The 12,869-nt window shown below is 56.4% G+C and overlaps 1 protein-coding gene across 1 annotated transcript in view; it reads left to right on the top strand.

Moving 5' to 3' along the window:
• Nucleotides 1-12,869, top strand: part of LOC142292363 (vitamin D3 hydroxylase-associated protein-like) — a 116,000-nt gene that overhangs the window by 48,555 nt on the left and 54,576 nt on the right. The window contains exons 10-13 of the mRNA XM_075337680.1: nucleotides 3,783-3,877; nucleotides 4,112-4,211; nucleotides 4,471-4,514; nucleotides 5,648-5,687. Coding sequence (XP_075193795.1) covers nucleotides 3,783-3,877; nucleotides 4,112-4,211; nucleotides 4,471-4,514; nucleotides 5,648-5,687 — 279 coding nt within the window. The remainder of the gene's footprint in view (nucleotides 1-3,782; nucleotides 3,878-4,111; nucleotides 4,212-4,470; nucleotides 4,515-5,647; nucleotides 5,688-12,869) is intronic.

Genomic DNA, 12,869 nt, shown 5'->3' with positions numbered 1-12,869 from the left:
TGTCCCCATTACCATGACGCCTTTTACTGTGATCTCCACTGGAGTAGACCATAAGTGAGGAGGAGACCTATCCATGGCATGGAAGCCCAGCCATCCCTCACTGCTCATCCTCATGGCTTTCTCATCATTAGTCATAACTGATATAATCCGGGTCATGGAGACTTCTCTGAGGAGTGTGCGGGGAGTAGACAATCCTGGAGGAAGACTTATAAGAGTGGGAAATAAGCGTTGGCCGCGCTCCAACCTGGCTGCAAACCAGACACATGCAACGGTGCCACTGGAAGACGAGAGGCGGAGATGTAGCAAAAATATTATCGCACTGCATTTGGATTACATCTCAGCCGTTCTCTAGCATCTCGCAGCCGAAACAATGCATTGCACCATGGCTCAGTGGTTAGCACTGCACGGTGGGTTAGTAGTTACATCTATAAGGAGTTTGTGCGGGTTTGCTCTGGGCTTCTACTGCACCCCAGACACACAGTGGGGACATGGATGAAGCCTGTACAGCGCTGTGTTATAAGATAGCGCTATATAAGTAAGATAAATAAAAATTGCACTTGTATCACGATACCTTGGAGGCTGCCTCTTCCTATCTATATGTGGTGCCCCTGAGGCTTCAGTCGCCACAGAGGTACTGCACCTCAGCCAGAGGTGTGGTATCCAATCCTGGGTACGGAGGAGGTCATCCACCGGTATGCACACAAAACCATACAACACTCTTAATTAGTAGCTCACAACCGGGTCAGGTTCGGGGTTTGGTGCCATTAATGGTATGTATAGCCACCACTGGTGATGGCATCTCCCTCTCCCTAATTTGACACCTGGGGGATGGAGTCTAGTTAGTGGAAGCAGCCTGTGACAGAAAGTTGAGAGTCAAAAAGGAGCAGTGGAGGTGCGAAGACCTGTGGTCTGGAGCTGGTGCAGCTCAACCCAGGCACAAGACAGATGGGGTCCTAGAGCCCACGAGACGTGCGCAATACTCCCGTGACCTCATTCCACATATGACATATTGGAGTGAAGGGACTTGGCCGCCGAATGGGGACCGGTCCCTAGACTAGAGGAGAAGAACAACCGTGCTCATTTAGTAAAACCAGAGGCTAACGACACATCTAGTATCAAAGCCAACTCCGCACACGAATCCGCTGGAAGGTGACCACATAGGGCCAAGGGATAGAGCTCCAAGCCACCCTACAGGGTCCGCGGAGACCGGCTCAGGGCACTGTGTGCGTAGGCGTGGGACAGGCGGGAGTCAGCGCAGGAAGACGACCAGGGAAGGTACATAAATGCACCGGTCTTGACCTCCGAACTACCCGGGATCGACTGGAGCCCCTCACAGTGGAACCCAGCACACCGGAGGTGTTCACTGACTAGTCGTGTTACCTTGGAACCTGCTACAGTGAGTAAAAAACCTTGAGACTACATCCCTGTGTCGCTCCATTATTCACCTGCGCCTCCGGCCCTGCATCCCCGCCATCTCCGACTATTCCCACCAGCCCTGGGGCCCAGCTCTGCCTGTGGAGAGCTATACCAACCAAGCTGCGTCACCATCTGCCCCAGAGGTCCCATCCCGCAGCGCCGACACCTAACTTGCCGCACACCACAGGAGAGACTACTACTTTACTCCCCTGTAAATAATCCCCCATTTAAAGACCACTGTTGGGGTCACGGTGCCGGGTCCCGCCGCGGCTCGGTAACGAGTAACGCCCACGGCCCCGGTGTATATACAGTATAGGGTGCTTTACACGCTGCGACATCGCTACCGATATATCGTCGGGGTCACGTCGATACTGACGTACATCCGGCGCCGGTAGCGACATCGCAGCTTGTGACACAAATGAGCGACGATCAACGAGCGAGAAAAAGTGCAAAATCGTTGCTCGTTGACACGTCGCTCCTTTCCTTAATATCGGTGCTGCTGCAGGTATGATGTTGTTCGTTGTTCCTGCAGCAGCACACATCGCTATGTATGACACCGCAGGAACGACAAACCTCTCCTTACCTGCCTCCACCGGCCACAATGAGGAAGGAAGGAGGTGATGTTTTTCACGCTCATCTCCGCCCCTCCTCTGTTATTGGGCGGCCGCTTGGTGACGCCGCAGTAATGTCGCTATGACACCGAACGCACCTCCCCCTTGAAGGAGAGATTGTTCGGCTGCCAGAGCGATGTCGCTGCCAAGGTATGTGCGTGTGATGCTGCCGTAGCGATAATGTTCGCTACGGCAGCGATCACTAAATGTCGCACGAGCGTCGGGGGCAGGTGCTATCGCGTGCAACATCGCTAGCTATTGCTAGCGATGTCGCAGCGTGTAAAGCACCCTTATGTCTGGTGGTCACTGGGATGTGCGCCCCCTCCTTTCATCTCATTGATTTCCTTCAGTTGTGGGTTGTAACATTCTCCTTTCGGGAATATTCCGGAATCTTCAGTGCTTTCGGAAGGTGAAGTATAGAGGTCATGTAGATCGATGCGGGGGTGGCAAATAGACGTGCATGTGTACCGCCCCGCGGGCTCGGCTGCGACCGCCGAGCTGCTCGGATCCGTGCTCGTTCTGCGGGTTGTGGCTCGAGCCTCTCACGGACTCGGGGGTCATGTCGCTCTACAAGGGAGTTGGCGCCACACACGGGGACTTGGGTGAGGAGTTCCACGGCCGGGGCCGTGGTTGTTTGGTTAGGATTGTAAGTTCGTGACGCCACCCACGGGTTGTGGTGAATGGATGGACACCACCGATGCCGTTAACTAGGCCTCCCGGGGACGGTGTTGCGCAGCTTGGTGTTGACCCCTCCGTGGGTAGGGGAGCAATGGTCCCGGGGGCCCGAGGGAGGTGCTGAGGCGGGGGAGCGGGTGATGCGTGCTGGACGCTGGTGCAGTGCGGCGCGGTGCGCGGCCCGAAGGCACTGGTGTACTCACTCTGACACAATACACTGGAGTCTCTGGTAAACCAAACAGAGTGATGAACGGGACCCGCAGCCGGCTGCAGCTTCTCCCTGAATAGGTTGGTGGTTTCCGCTTTTCTCCTGCACCTCTGTGTGTAAATGTTTGACTCCTATGCCTAGACACCGGTAGTCCGCTCCCTGACTTGTATATGCCGTAGGAGCCCGTTTGCCCGCAGACGCTGGCGCTTTGGGTCTCTATGCCTTGGCGGTATCTCTACCCTGTATGGTTGCGCTGTTGTCTTCTAGCGGGACTTGTGTGGGATAGGTCCTTGACCCCAGTCCGCAATCAGTTGATTTGACTCGGCCCTGTCGGTTCGGGGCTTCGTCTGGGTCTGAGTACCCCTCCTGGTGCTCTGGTTTCCAATCGATTCCCCGGTTCGGTACCGGCGGGCCACTGCCCGACCCCGGTCCCTACGGTTCCACCGGCTGTAATCCCAGCTCCTGCAGGCGGCCACCACCGTCTGCCTCCTTGCCAAAGGTGACTGGTCTCCGACCCAGCCACCGGAGTAGTCTATGGCAGGCCTGGGCACAGGTCTGCCCTTGAACTCAACCTCTCTCCTTCACTGTCAAAACTACTCTGCACTGTCAACTTGAACTTGTGTCTGTGTTTTCCCGCCTCCAGGCCTGTGAACTCCTCGGTGGGCGGAGCCAACCACCTGGCTCCGCCCCCCTGGTGTGGACATCAAACCTGGAGGGTGGTGACAAGATTTTTAGTTTGACTGATGTCACCTAATCGGGAGGGGGTGTGGTGTTGTGTGTGACTACCTGGGATGACCTGACTAGTCCAGGGCGTCACACATGCGAGCGTCCTCATCTTCATCCCTCTTTTCGCTTCTCTTTTATGTTCTCAGCTCGTCCCATTCCAGCCTCCGAAGGCGAACAACGCGCTGGAGATGTTCCTGAAAGCGATTGTGGCAGATGGATCGAAGACTCTCAGGGACAAGTTGTACGTGTATTCCATACTTTCTGGGGTTCACATACTTTCTGTACATAGCGTCAGGCTCCGGGTCTGGTGGTGGGGAGCAGCCGACATTGTATCACTGGAGGTTGATGTGATGGGCGACAATTATGTGATATGAAAGGTGCAGAGAAGATGGCGGGATGGTGGAACAATATTAAGGACGCGGTGCTGATGTGTGAGTCCGGCACGTAACCTCTCCGTCTCTTCTACTCCCATCAGTGACAACAACATTGTGGACCCAAACCTGGCGGAGGCTTTTCTCCTCTACAACATGTCCAGCGTAACCAAGAGGTTCCTGGCGTTCATCCTCCACCCGATCGTAAGTACATGAAGCTGCCGATGGCGCCGTCCTCAGATGCTGAACAGACTGAGAAAATTCTGCACAAAACCCCAAATAGCGACACAAAAGTCTAGAGAACCCCTGGTGCCCGGCTCCATTAGAAAAGGCTCCAAAAGCCGAAGACCGGGTTTAGCTGCAGGTTCTAATTTGTCACATCGCGGTGGAGGCGCCGCGTCTTCTCTGATCTTTGTTGCATCAATATTTTCCCTGTCACTCAACCACTTTGTTTTCTTTTCAGTTTCCCAGAATTTCCAGGAGCTTAAGGTCAACGTGTGGAGCAAAGTGAGACCCGATCTCATACACCCGTCCTGTCCTCATCCACCTGTCCTCTCCTGTCCTCACACACACCTTCTGTCCTCATCCACCCGTCCGGTCCTCATCCACCCGTCCTGTCCTCATCCATCTGTCCTCTCCTGTCCTCACACACACCTTCTGTCCTTATCCACCTGTCCTGTCCTATCCTCATACACCCGTCCTGACCTGTCCTCATACACCCATCCTGTTCATATCCATCCATCCTGTCCTCACACACTTGTCCCGTCCTCATCCACCCGCCCTGTCCTGCTCCACCCGTCCTGTCCTCATACACCCGTCCTGTCCTCATACACCCGTCCTGTCCTCATCCACCCATCCTGTCCTCATCCACCCGTCCTGTCCTCACCCACCTTGTCCTGCTCCACCCGTCCTGTCCTCCTCCACCCGTCCTGTCCTCCTCTACCCATCCTGTCCTCTACCCGTCCTGTCCTCATCCACCCGTCCTGTCCTCCTCTACCCGTCCTGTCCTCCTCTACCCGTCCTGTCCTCCTCTACCCGTCCTGTCCTCATCCACCCGTCCTGTCCTCATCCACCCGTCCTGTCCTCCTCTACCCGTCCTGTCCTCCTCTACCCGCCCTGTCCTCATCCACCCGTCCTGTCCTCCTCTACCCGCCCTGTCCTCATCCCCCCGTCCTGTCCTCACACACCCGTCCTGTCCTCATCCACCCGTCCTGTCCTCATCCACCCGTCCTGTCCTCATCCACCCGTCCTGTCCTCCTCTACCCGTCCTGTCCACCTCTACCCGCCCTGTCCTCATCCACCCGTCCTGTCCTCCTCTACCCGCCCTGTCCTCATCCCCCCGTCCTGTTCTCACACACCCGTCCTGTCCTCATCCACCCGTCCTGTCCTCATCCACCCGTCCTGTCCTCATCCACCCGTCCTGTCCTCATCCACCCGTCCTGTCCTCATCCACCCGCCCTGTCCTCATCCCCCTGTCCTGTCCTCACACACCCGTCCTGTCATCATCCACTCGTCCTGTCCTCATCCACCTGTCCTGTCCTCATACTCCTTTCCTCACATGCTTGTGTCCTTGGATTCTTGCCCTTGTACCTGTTTACAATGTCTGGTATAAACGTGTTGATTCCTGTCTCCCTGTCTAGGTCTGTGCAGGATCACTGGGCAGAGCAGACAGACATTGATGTAAGGAGTGTAACGTATACGAGACGCACGCTGATCCTTCATTTACTGCATTACTCACCTAGTGTAAAGTGGCAGGACACAATGTGCGGACGATCTGCAGAGAAGCCGAGGGGAGCTCGATGTCACCTCCGCCACTGGCTCTAGATTCCCCCTTCACATCCCAAGCCTGTCACATGTATGGCTGCCATGCTTCCATGTGTCCGCAAGGGCATACCTCCCATCCGTCCCGGATTCAGCAGGACAGTCCCAATTTGAGGGCTCTCTCCTGTAGTCCCGCTGATCACTGCTCTTGTCCCACCGCCTCCTCTCACAACAGTAGATAAATTAAATTCTCATCGGCTCTGGTTTAACGGGACGGGACTTGAACTCATTGTCCATGGACAGCAGCTCTACCACTGAGCCACTGCCTGTACTGAGGCACAGGGATGGAGTTGGTAATATTAACCTGTATTGCAGCCAGAGAAACAGATTATTAGGTTACATAAATAGATATTTACTGTATCTCTATGTAGGTGAAGGAAAAAGTCAGATTCTTTTGTTCCCATAAAACTAATATAGAGAAGAAATTGGGAAAAATACAAGCATGTATGTATGTATATATATATATGTATGTTATTTATTATCACTTGCCTTAGAATCAAAAAAACAATTTTCAAATATGTGCCCAGCAGCCCTAACTGTCCTAGCTGTGGAGCCACAAGGGCTGATGATGTCAGAGAGAGGATTTTGTATAGATGAACCTGCAATGCAGCCTCTTATTACACAGCAGATCACACAGGACACAGAGCTCCATTGTACAGAGCAGCGTCTCTGTGTCCTGTATTTTAGAGGGAGAGAAAGAGAGAAATTTTTATTGCGCTTTTTTATAAATTAATAAACATCACAAATCAGCAAATAACATGGACATATTTGGTGTCCCTGTAATCGTAACGACCCGAACAACGCAGCGATCAGATTATTTATTAGGATTGGTAAATGGTGAAAAAAAAATGGCACAATTGATTATTTTCCGCTATTAAACCCATAAAGAAAATGTAATAATAATGTATTGCTGAGGCCGTGTTCACATGCAGCGTAAATGCTGCTTTTTTTCTGCAGGATCCACACCACAAGCGCAATAACAATCTTCTCTGATTATTGCATGTGTGCTATGGTTATTTTATGTCTTTTCCCCAATATTTGATCCATGTTTGGTGCAGGTGTGAATCCGTGTTTTATTTTTTTTTTTTTTACTACAGAAAAGCTTTGATTCTGCGTTTAATAATGTAACGGCACTTTTTTTTTTTTTATTCACTTCACTTTTCTTTTTTTCAGACTATACAAGGACATCTATAGAGATGTGCAGCTCCTTGTGCAGCTCCTTGTGCAGCTCCCTGTGCGGCTCCCTGTGCAGCTCCCTGTGCGGCTCCTTGTGCGGCTCCCTGTGCAGCTCCCTGTGCAGCTGTCGCGGGCGGGGAGGAGGGTGTCAGCACACCGCGCTCACCCCTTCTGCTCGGGTCCGGCAGTTGCTCCTGGTGGCTCGAGCTGCGGGCCGGATCCCGGGGTGTCTCGAGCGACGCTCCTCGCCCGTGAGTGAAAGGGGGGGGGTGTTTGTTGGGATTATAGTTCGTGACGCCACCCACGGTTGTGGTGATGGCACCACCGCTGCTCAGTGTGGGGGTCCCGGGGATGGTGATGGGAGCAGCCAGGTGTTGTGTTGCCCCTCCGTGGGTAGGGGTTGGTGATCCCGGGGCCCGGTGAAGAGATGTGAAGTGTAGGGCCTGGAGGGCGCAGGGACGCGGGGGCAGCGCTATGCCTTGCGGCACTGGGGTACTCACTCAGCCTGAGACACGGACACAGTTTGTACGGTAAACCAACGGCTGGTAGGACGGTCCCACAGACGGTTGCACCTGCACTCCCGGTGGGTGACGGTGACGTCTCTCTTCCTTGCACCTGTTTGACTGATGGTAGCGGTGGATTCCCTCCGGTTACCCGCTCCCCGACTGCAATCTGGGCCGGAGGAGCTCTACACTTTGCCCGCAGGCGCTGGCCCTGGGGAAACTGGTGCCTTGGCGGTGGCGGTGTCTCCCCGGTAATGGTCGGGCTGTTGCCGTCAATCGGGACTTTGTTGCTGGGGGATCTGCGTCCCCTTCACTGACGGATTCGGCAAATTGGGCGACTCCTAGCCTTGCCGGGGTCCGAGAGGCCCCTGCCCTGGTGCTGACTGTCCTTCGGAACACTGCTCCAGACCACCGGGCACACAGCCAACGGGGTCCTTCCAGGAACTTCCAAACGGTCCCCCTCCGGACAGTCACCGCCGTCGCTGACCTTGCTGTTCTAGCCCTACACACAGCTGGGCTCTCAGGCTTCTCCTTCTCTCTGCTCTGTCACCACTTCTTGCTTTCCTCCTTTTCCACTTTCCTTTCCTTCACTTTCACTTCTGGTTGTTTCCTCTAGCCCCTGCCTGGGCTACTCTGCTGTTCACTCAAGCTCCTCCTGAGCTAATCTGCTTCTTTACTCAAGCCCTGCCTGGGCTAATCTGCTGTTCACTCCTTCATGTCCCTGAGCTTTCTGCCTGGTTACTTCCTGCCTCCAGAGTTGTGAGCTCCTTGGTGGGCGGAGCCAACCGCCTGGCCCACCCCCTGGTGTGCATCACAGACTCCTGGAGGGAGGCAACAAGGATTTCTGGTTAGCAGGTGTGCCTACCTGGAGTGTGGGGTGTAGTGGTGTTGTTATCTGTGTCCCCTGGCTTGCCCAGGGCGACACATTCCCCCTTAGCAAAATGCAGACCGTCCGCGGGCTGCCGTCCTACACCGGTTTTATTTTTCTGTAAAAAGGGGATAACAGGTTAAACATAACATAAGCATTTTCAATCAACTCTTCCCAAGACGGGAGGCACATTTTACTTTTAACGTTTCAACGGTGTACGGTCACGGTTTCCGCTCTCTCCCACCCAAGCAACCTGGCCCTGATGCTGCCCCTAAAACCCAGGCAGCACCCCTTGACCCACAGTCCAGCACACGGTACCCGAGCGGGATCTGTCCTTCCCTCCAGAGGGTAGCCACCGGTTCCTTTGGTGGCTGGGCCCTGGCCTGCTCTGCTCAGGGCCCTCCCTCCAACCTGCCTCTCCGGAGGCGGCCTTGCGGAAACGGTAACGGTACCCAACATATTTACAAGCCACTAACGTTTGTGGTTGCCCTGCAGAGTTCACGGGCTTGTCCATGGCTAGTTCCCATGCATTAACTTTTAACGGTCCCCACGGGGACAACGGTGCCGGCTCCTGCCGGTTGCTAATCAACAAAATAAATCAGGTGACTTCTCGGGTAATCATTTTCATTTTTCAAAACTTTCAACAAACTTTCAAACAAACTTTCAAACAAACAAAGCGCTGGTCCCTACGGGGACGGTGCTGCGGGCCTCCATTGCCCTACTCCGGTCCTGCTGCTGCTTCATCCGAGGGAGGGGGTGCAGAGCTCATCTTGCCCTCCGGGCTGCCCCTCAGCTTTACATCCAGGGCAAACCACCCCCTCTCTCCGCAGTGCCGAGTGTACCGCACCATGTCTCCCGGGATAAGATTGCGGCCAGGATGCTCTTCGGGCAGGTGAGCATGCACATCCCGCCGGGCTACAAATACCTCGGCCTCCAGGCCCGGTTCGTATATGAACCCGTAGCCCCGGCGGATATCGAATCGCCTCACCTGCCCCTCGTAGAACGGGCCCCGGACACGGAAGGTCGCTTGCCGCAGGTTCTCCTTTTCCCGTATGACTCGGGCCACCAGCTCGGCTTTACTACGATCCCTCTCCGCGATCTCCAGGCCCAGCTTGGTCGGCTCCCTGTCCCAGTATGGCTCCGGCGCACGGGTTGAGCCCCGCGGGACATTCAGCACGTTACCCACTGTCAGGAAGGTGGGTGGCGTATCCCGCGGTGTCATGGCCTTGGGCGCTGCCTTGCAGCAACAACCCGGCGCCACCTCAGCCGAGGTGTGGGGGATGGGCACAGGGGCTTTCCGCAGTTGGGCCTTCGGCTCGGAGCGGGTCATCGGCTCCGGCTCGGGGAACTGCTCGGGGACTGTCTCTGGCGCAATCTTCGGGGCCTTCCATGGCAATGCCTCCGGTTTGCTTCGGGCTCCGGCTACAGGTCGGTCCGCCGGGGCGGACGGGCTGGGTATCGCTACCGGTTGCGGTGGCAGCGGGCCTAGTGGCGGGGTCACGGCCTCCGAGACGGGTGGCGAAGGAGGCAACGGGGGGAGAGGGCTTGGACCGGGTCCCTCAGCCGCAGCGACCGGTCCCTCCGGGACATAGGGGCGTGGGTCACTCACCCTCCCTTCCTCCGCTTCCTCCTCGCGTCTCCGCACGGCTGCCAAAACGTCCGCCATGTCGGTCTCCCACTCCTCCAGGAGGAGCTGCATTTTGACCTGCAGCCTTAGATGGAGCTGCGCGGTCCGGATCTCCACCCACGCTGCGGTTCCCGGTGCGGGGGCCACGGTGTTTCGGGACGGCATCCACATGGTGTCTTTGCTGTTTGCTTCCAGGAACGGTTTTCTGGCAAGGTCCTGGCGTCCTTGCTTTTATGGCGGCGACTACATGCCGCCAGCCGCCATCGCGTCCCCCTTAGCTCTTTCCGGCCCCTCCTCTCTCGGGGCGGAGTTTTGGCCTTCGCGCCTCTACTGCTCGAGAAGACGCTCGAGCGGGAACTTTTCGCGCCAAAGATGGCGACTTCTGAAATTTTTCTGCCGGATGCCTCCGGCGGTAACAAGGCGCACCTCTACCAGACGGCAGAGCGGTAAGATCCTGTTCGTGACGCCAAGTTGTCGCGGGCGGGGAGGAGGGTGTCAGCACACCGCGCTCACCCCTTCTGCTCGGGTCCGGCAGTTGCTCCTGGTGGCTCGAGCTGCGGGCCGGATCCCGGGGTGTCTCGAGCGACGCTCCTCGCCCGTGAGTGAAAGGGGGGGGGTGTTTGTTGGGATTATAGTTCGTGACGCCACCCACGGTTGTGGTGATGGCACCACCGCTGCTCAGTGTGGGGGTCCCGGGGATGGTGATGGGAGCAGCCAGGTGTTGTGTTGCCCCTCCGTGGGTAGGGGTTGGTGATCCCGGGGCCCGGTGAAGAGATGTGAAGTGTAGGGCCTGGAGGGCGCAGGGACGCGGGGGCAGCGCTATGCCTTGCGGCACTGTGGTACTCACTCAGCCTGAGACACGGACACAGTTTGTACGGTAAACCAACGGCTGGTAGGACGGTCCCACAGACGGTTGCACCTGCACTCCCGGTGGGTGACGGTGACGTCTCTCTTCCTTGCACCTGTTTGACTGATGGTAGCGGTGGATTCCCTCCGGTTACCCGCTCCCCGACTGCAATCTGGGCCGGAGGAGCTCTACACTTTGCCCGCAGGCGCTGGCCCTGGGGAAACTGGTGCCTTGGCGGTGGCGGTGTCTCCCCGGTAATGGTCGGGCTGTTGCCGTCAATCGGGACTTTGTTGCTGGGGGATCTGTGTCCCCTTCACTGACGGATTCGGCAAATTGGGCGACTCCTAGCCTTGCCGGGGTCCGAGAGGCCCCTGCCCTGGTGCTGACTGTCCTTCGGAACACTGCTCCAGACCACCGGGCACACAGCCAACGGGGTCCTTCCAGGAACTTCCAAACGGTCCCCCTCCGGACAGTCACCGCCGTCGCTGACCTTGCTGTTCTAGCCCTACACACAGCTGGGCTCTCAGGCTTCTCCTTCTCTCTGCTCTGTCACCACTTCTTGCTTTCCTCCTTTTCCACTTTCCTTTCCTTCACTTTCACTTCTGGTTGTTTCCTCTAGCCCCTGCCTGGGCTAATCTGCTGTTCACTCCTTCATGTCCCTGAGCTTTCTGCCTGGTTACTTCCTGCCTCCAGAGTTGTGAGCTCCTTGGTGGGCGGAGCCAACCGCCTGGCCCACCCCCTGGTGTGCATCACAGACTCCTGGAGGGAGGCAACAAGGATTTCTGGTTAGCAGGTGTGCCTACCTGGAGTGTGGGGTGTAGTGGTGTTGTTATCTGTGTCCCCTGGCTTGCCCAGGGCGACACACAGCTCCCTGTGCGGCTCCCTGTGCGGCTCCCTGTGCGGCTCCCTGTGCGGCTCCCTGTGCGGCTCCTTGTGCGGCTCCCTGTGCGGCTCCCTGTGCGGCTCCCTGTGCGGCTCCCTGTGCGGCTCCTTGTGCGGCTCCCTGTGAGGCTCCCTGTGCAGAGCCCTGTGCAGCTCCGTCTGCTCGTCCACATTGTTACGGGGGCCGGAGCCGCTTTTCATCCATGCATTATTCTGGTCCATAATCCCATGCACAGTGGAAGTTGTTGCAGTTTTTTTTCTAAGCAGACAAACAATTGTCCCTATGCAGCGGGCCATTGGCTGTAATATGTCCGTGTGCTCTCGGTGTGGGCTCCGTGGATGATCGTCCTATGCAGCGGTATTGGCTGTAATATGTCCGTGTGCTCTCGGTGTGGGCTCCGTGGATGATTGTCCTATGCAGCGGTATTGGCTGTAATATGTCCGTGTGCTCTCGGTGTAGGCTCCGTGGATGATTGTCCCTATGCGCTGGTATTGGCTGTAATATGTCCGTGTGCTCTCGGTGTGGGCTCCGTGGATGATCGTCCTATGCAGCGGGCCATTGGCTGTAATATGTCCGTGTGCTCTCTGTGTGGGCTCCGTGGATGATTGTCCCTATGCGCCGGTATTGGCTGTAATATGTCCGTGTTGCTCTCTGTGTGGGCTCCGTGGATGATCGTCCTATGCGCCGGTATTGGCTGTAATATGTCCGTGTGCTCTCGGTGTGGGCTCCGTGGATGATTGTCCCTATGCGCCGGTATTGGCTGTAATATGTCCGTGTTGCTCTCAGTGTGGGCTCTGTGGATGATCGTCCTATGCAGCGGGCCATTGGCTGTAATATGTCCGTGTGCTCTCGGTGTGGGCTCCGTGGATGATCGTCCTATGCAGCAAGCCATTGGCTGTAATATGTCCGTGTGCTCTCGGTGTGGGCTCCGTGGATGATCGTCCTATGCGCCGGTATCGGCTGTAATATGTCCGTGTTGCTCTCGGTGTGGGCTCCGTGGATGATCGTCCTATGCAGCGGGCCATTGGCTGTAATATGTCCGTGTGCTCTCGGTGTGGGCTCCGTGGATGATTGTCCCTATGCGCCGGTATTGGCTGTAATATGTCCGTGTTGCTCTCGGTGTGGGCTCCGTGGATG

The sequence above is a fragment of the Anomaloglossus baeobatrachus genome, chromosome 2, assembly GCF_048569485.1.
Source record: "Anomaloglossus baeobatrachus isolate aAnoBae1 chromosome 2, aAnoBae1.hap1, whole genome shotgun sequence".
NCBI classification, from domain to species: domain Eukaryota; kingdom Metazoa; phylum Chordata; class Amphibia; order Anura; family Aromobatidae; genus Anomaloglossus; species Anomaloglossus baeobatrachus.
Note: the sequence above shows the minus strand (reverse complement) of the source record. Positions and strands in the feature narration are given on the sequence as shown.